We start from the raw sequence: 6001 nt of genomic DNA, 5'->3' as shown, positions 1-6001 counted from the left end.
CAGCAGGATCATTAGCAATTTTACACTTTCAGCAAGTTCAATTAAATACCTGTAGGCTTTAAAAAAAAGCCTCAAATCAAGAAGACTGGCAGCAACAAAAAGGCACCAGAGACCAATCTCTGACAACACTAATGTAGATGAGACATGAGAACCTTCTTGGCAGCATTGAAAAAAGGATGGAGGGAAAAGAAAAATTCTAAAGGGAGGCTGACTTATCAATTGTATTGAAAAATGAAGAGTCAATAAATGTACGTTTTCCATAGGAAAGCAGAACAGGCAGGGGTAGCTGTTTCTATTGCTTATAAAACAATCTGCATTTAAATAACTACATCCAAAAGTCAGTGGCACATGGGAAGTCAGTTGTACTCCTGGGTAAGCGATGAACACAAACAAGGGCCTCTCTTCAGCCAGCAGGTTCTTTCTGCCTTCAGGGGGTCCCGGACAGTCCAGCTGGCTGCTGGTGCTCTCACAAGAGGCCCTGTTTGTGGACACCTGCAGTCCATTTCTGTGCATCCCTTCTGCTCACACAGCCACTGGAAGCAGTAATCAAGTCCCTCTGCTTTGGGACTTAACTCTCAGCAAGGGAGCTCTTGGACTCCACATATCCCAGTGCTGCAGCTTTCACAGCCTGGATAGTGTCCGCTGTGCCATATTTCTTCTCATAATCCAGGTAGCGTTTAAAGAAAAACTTCATCTTCTTTGGTGCCAGGCTTAGGTGAATGACCCGCTCAAAAACATCCCTGCAAGGAAGCAAAAGCCTGTTCAGAACATGAAATCACAGCCCTGGGCTCCCAAATCTGAAGTCTTGCCTGCGAACAGCGGAGAGTACAGAGAAAGGTCAAGAAAACCAGGACATGCACCCAACCTGCTGCAGACCACTGGTACCTGGCGAAGGAAATCCCTTCAAGTCAGCAATGCTTTGGAATAGAAAGCTAGGGAACCTTTTCCTCTGCTTAGAGAGACAATTGTAGCTGTTCCTCTAGAATCCAGTCACAGTACTTCACCCTGAGCTCAGTGAATGGCACAGATCAACTACATGTTTTGGGAAGGAGGATTTCCTTTTGCTGCCTTTACTCTGAATGCTAGTGAATGGAACCTCTCCATACAATGGGAGAGCAAAAAATGATCCATCCCTTTGTTTTACGTTATTACATTGAACACAAAGAAGCACTGAACCACTCAGCGCACGTGTTACTCCCAGGAGAGTAGGTTTCCCAGCAGTAAGAACAGCAGAGTGCAATGAAGAGTATTCATTTAATAACAAGCTGCTACACTAGTGTCTGAAGCGTCAGTGCGCAATACTGGAGTTGTAGTCTCTTGCTCCCCAAGTCAGCTTAGTAAAACCTCCTCAGTAAGTTACTAGCTATGGTGATCTACACAGGACAAAGAGAGCTTGAAATGTTTCCACTCCTGGATTTCCAAAAGGCCCTCTGTTTTTATTTAGAACATGCTGTTGTGATATTTATGGGCTTACGCTGCAATGAGGAAGACTTAGGATGGATATTAGGATGAACTTCCTAACTCTGATGAGTTAAGCACTAGGACAGATTGCCTAGACCAGTGGTGTCCAACCTTTTCACCCTGTGGGCTGGATGGACAGCTTGATCTGGCATGCAGGGTTATGTGGTGGGGACTCAATATCCCTGTTGGGCCCTAATTTGGCCGCATGTGTGGGGTGGTCAGGAAGCAGCCTGGCCCTAATCTGGACATGCAGGAGGGCAGGCCTGGCCCTGATCCTGTTGTGGGGCAATGGCCTGGGCAGGGCTGGAACTGGTCATGTGGTGCTTCCACCGCTTGCGTTGCCAAATCTCCCAATCTATGAGGATCCCCAGGGGCTGAATACCATGGCTCCATGGGCCTGTGGAGGTGCTCTGATCTCCATCAGCGAGAGTTTTCAAGAGCAGATTAGATGCACATTTATCCAGGATGGTTTAGGCAGGAAAACATCCTGGACTAAATGACCAAGACTGGGAAAGATCACAGAATCGTAGGGTTGGAAAACAATCAGGGAGACCCCTCTGCCCTGCAGATATACCTGGAGGTCCCCCTTTCCAATGAGAATCAACCCAACCCCATTTCTCACGTAACATGGATTCTCCACTATTTTGGAATATCCCTCCCTTACTGCCTACAGCTGCAGAGTACCCACGCTCTTGTATACCTCTGCCTTGCCAGCACTCACCGTACTTCCTTCTGGCTGCCATGTTTGATCAACATGTCTATGTAGATGGACCAGATGTCAGTGCGTTTGGGATAACTGCTGAGTGTGCTCTCAAAAAGAGCCTTGGCATGGTCTGGGTCCCCAAACTGGAACTCGAGTTGAGCAAACTTGGAAATCACGTCCACATCTGTAAAGAGAAGAGACACCTGCTAGCATCAGAAGAAAATAAGAATCAGCCAAGCCTCCCAAGAAACACAAGCAGTGTGCATGAGGGAAGAGAAGAAAGATGATGCAGCGGAAAGAGAGTGCAGGTGTTTGAAGGGAGAGGGAAAGTCCTCACGTTCTTTGACTGGCAGCCCCTTGAGGGCACGTTCCAGGAGCCTGTGCGTGGCCTCGGCCTGGCCTCGTTTCAGGAGGAAGGTGGCATACTTCAGCCACACCGATTTCTCCTGACGGAAGCGCTTCAGCATCGTGTGGTACAGGTCTTCGGCTTGCTGGGGAGATACAAAGGAGGGAAGCAGAGGTCAGTCACACAGCTAGACCACCCAGCCATGCTCTCTCATGCAGCTTCTGGCCCTTGCAATTCTAAGGAGTTTAGAGAGAAGAATATTATTTGCTCCAGCCTTTTTGAAATAAAAAGTGGAGCTCAGAGCAGTCAAGCAACCTCCCAGAGTTCACACAGCAATGTATGACCAAAGTGAGGGCCAGAACCCAGATCTGATTTCATCCAAAGCTCCTGACTAGCAGCAGGGGCAGTGTGGGTTGGTTAGCTTTTGAAGACCCCGCGCAAAGGACGTTCCAGGCCCTTACTCTTTAATAGACAATGTGCCGAGCACATGACCATAATGCCCTTAGGACCATAATGCCCTTGGGGCCGCTGGCCATGCTGAGGTCCTGTGCAACTGTACAGTGTGCAGTACCCTAATGCCACTCCTGCTCCCGACTGCAGACGAAACAGTAAGCACAGCACAGGTAGCTAACTTTCTGGACTTTTCACCAGCATAGCAGCTGAGCTGAGGTGTCATTTCCTTCGGTGTCTCAGGCCTATGAGACCCTATTGGGAGACTTGTTAAGCACTGCTAGGGACAGGCTCACAGAAAGACTCAAAGTCAAGACTATAATGCATTGGCGCAAGTGTCTGGGAAGAATGCCTGGTACCTGCCTGCGCTAGGTCTGATTCTCATCAGTGCTACCAGCCCTTCTACCCTCTCAACGAGGGCACAGCATTCAGACTGCAGGGGGCGGAAATCAAAGCTTAGCAACAGGCAGAAGATCCAATTATGTAACAGAGGGTAGAGAGTAGCAGGATGCTCTCAGGAGCTCTGTGGCACCCTGGTTAGGATGACTAGAAAGAGTTAACTACTAAAAACTGCCCAAAAATCTTAGAAGACCTGGAAGGATTAGAAGTTACCCCATAGAAATGTGAAAGCAGAACAAAGGCCTCATGCTTGGTACAGAACAAGCAACACGTTTAATTGGACATGCAGGTACATGTGTAATTCATGTACCCTTACACATGTACATGATTATACAGGTGCAATTTTACCATAACTGAAACATGTTGCGAACAAGGCAAAATGTACAAATACCTGATTTGTCAGAGAAAGCTTTGGCATCAATGCCTCTAACAGTGCCTGTGGTCTAACAGCAATTACCAGCTCACAACCCAGGATACATTTTAGACAAATGGACAGGAGGTCATGCTGGCCACGAGATCCACATAAGAAATGAGCACCCCCTCCCCTCTTCCAACAGGTCTCCCAAGCCTAGCCCAAAGAATTTGCTCTGGTTTGCAATCACTCACACTGGGCAAGGAGCCTGGTCTGACTGCGCTGAAAAGCGGTTTCCTGACTTGGTCAGTGAGGAGCTATGACCCTAACTCCTACCACGCTGGACCAACAGTGGCCCCACACACCTACCTTCTGCTTCTCAGAGTTGGTGTAGATGTCTGCCAAATGCTGGAAGACCTTCAGGGGCTCGTTGTACTGAACAGCTCTCTCAAAGACCTTCATCAGCGTCTCCTCAGTACCATACATGTTCTCCAGGTTCAGCATAGCTCCCCACACATTCAGTTTCTCCTGCTCCTCCCTTAAAGTGAAGCAGAGCCAACCCGTTTCAGTCTCCTGGCAGAGGAATTCAAGCCACTTCAACATGAGTCGAGCCTCACCACACCTGACAAGCTGAGTAAGGGACTACAGAGCACCATTGAAAACCAGGTGGCATCAGGGCTACAGCGCAGCAATGGCTTTAGGGTGCAGAATAATACAACAGTGGCGGAAAGTGAAAACTATGTAGCCAAACTGAACTGCAGGGGCAATTTTATGGAGACAAAATGTAAATGTTCAGGTTGCCGTGCATCACAATACCAAAGGAAATGCTTCTTACAGAAAGCCAGGAGAGCTGTAGGTCTCCCTACAGCAGCATGGCACTGTCTAGTACCAGGCTGGGGAATATGCTCAGTGCTGCCAAGTACAGAGCCAGCGCCTCCAGAATTACCAGTGCGGCTCTCTGCAGCATCTGCTTGATCCTTCTGGTGTATTGCCCTGGCAGTACTTCATCCCAGATCAGGCACTGCTTACTTTTCAGATCTAATGGGATCGTAGCAGGCAATGGCTGCTGGGCTGCAGCCAGCCAAAGCCAACAGAGAGATTCAACTTCAGTCTTTAATCCTAATGCAAAGCAGAGTGAGCTGAGAGTGGCAGCCCTCCAACTGTATGGGGTCAGCAAAGCTGATCTGCTATGAAGATTACTGGCACCCCCACTCCATTCCATTTCTGAAGGCAGCCCACGGGGAATATTCAGGAATTGCTGACCCACATAGATCAGGATGCTGTCATCTAGGAGGCATGTGGAGGAGGAGAAGCTTTCTACCTGAAGGAGATGGTTTTGAGCGCCCTTTCGGCCACAGCGCGGGCCTTCTCGATCTCGGTGGCCTGGAGATGGAAAGCCATGTACTGCAGCCACAGGATGGAGCTGTTGGGGTTGCTGAGCACCAGGCGGTCAAAGTCATCCGCACTCTGGGGCTGCCGGGTGGGGTCCATCAAGGCAGTTTCTATTTTGCAGAGCTCCTTTTCCACTCTCTGTTTCTCCAGCTCTCTCTCCTTCTTGGTTTGCTTCTTCAGCTGAAAAGGCAAGGAGAGGGGTTTGAAAACAGGCAGTAGCAGCATTACTCCAGGGTTATCTAGAGTTAGAATGGTGTGACATGCAAGACAGCCAGACAACCTTGGCCCAAGGCTGGGCATTTTGAGGAGCCGAGTGGCTTATCTACAAGAGACTGGACTCCTACTTTGAGAGGAAAAGGAAGGAAGAACAGGTTGCTTGCCACCCAGGCACAATGTCTGAGCAGAAGAGCATCACAAGGAAGAATATTGGTTTTTCTGAATTAAACCTATTAGGGGTGAACACTAGCTTTGCACCTCAGATCCCAGAGATCACCCTTTCACAGCGTTCACTAGCAATTCCAGCCTCTCTCTCTCTCATCTCACAACCTACGGTTTCCAGCAACACTCATACTCACTGCCTCAGCAATAAGTGTAGACTTCTCTTCAAGAAAAGCCAGGAATGGAGGGATTGGTAGTGCCACAGGTCAAGACTGAAAGGTGTTGGTAGAAAGGCATGGGTTGTGGCTGGCTCGCAGCTGCAGTGGCAGAGCTTGCAGGAAGCCAGGGCTGCAAGAATGAAGTTCAGCTCATCCAGCATCCATCTGCACTATCTGCTCTGCACAGCAGATTTGGGCATCATTTTTTCCCAAAGCAAAAGGCTTTGGTAACACTGAAGTATGTCATAAAATTTGGTTTCAATGCTCCCAAACTGCTCATCTAGGACCCCTTCCCCCCCCCC

General features: G+C 48.9%; 1 protein-coding gene across 1 annotated transcript in view; it reads right to left on the bottom strand.

Moving 5' to 3' along the window:
• Positions 1 to 6: 6 nt before the first annotated feature.
• Positions 7 to 6001, bottom strand: part of PDCD11 (programmed cell death 11) — a 39990-nt gene continuing 33995 nt past the window's right edge. The window contains exons 32-36 of the mRNA XM_006021290.2: positions 5033 to 5283; positions 4081 to 4249; positions 2502 to 2655; positions 2183 to 2348; positions 7 to 740 (exon numbers count right to left, since the gene is read on the bottom strand). Of these exons, the coding sequence (XP_006021352.1) occupies positions 569 to 740; positions 2183 to 2348; positions 2502 to 2655; positions 4081 to 4249; positions 5033 to 5283 (912 nt within the window). The 3' untranslated portion in view covers positions 7 to 568. The remainder of the gene's footprint in view (positions 741 to 2182; positions 2349 to 2501; positions 2656 to 4080; positions 4250 to 5032; positions 5284 to 6001) is intronic.

Source organism: Alligator sinensis, unplaced genomic scaffold (genome assembly GCF_000455745.1).
Source record: "Alligator sinensis unplaced genomic scaffold, ASM45574v1 scaffold61_1, whole genome shotgun sequence".
NCBI classification, from domain to species: domain Eukaryota; kingdom Metazoa; phylum Chordata; order Crocodylia; family Alligatoridae; genus Alligator; species Alligator sinensis.
Note: the sequence above shows the minus strand (reverse complement) of the source record. Positions and strands in the feature narration are given on the sequence as shown.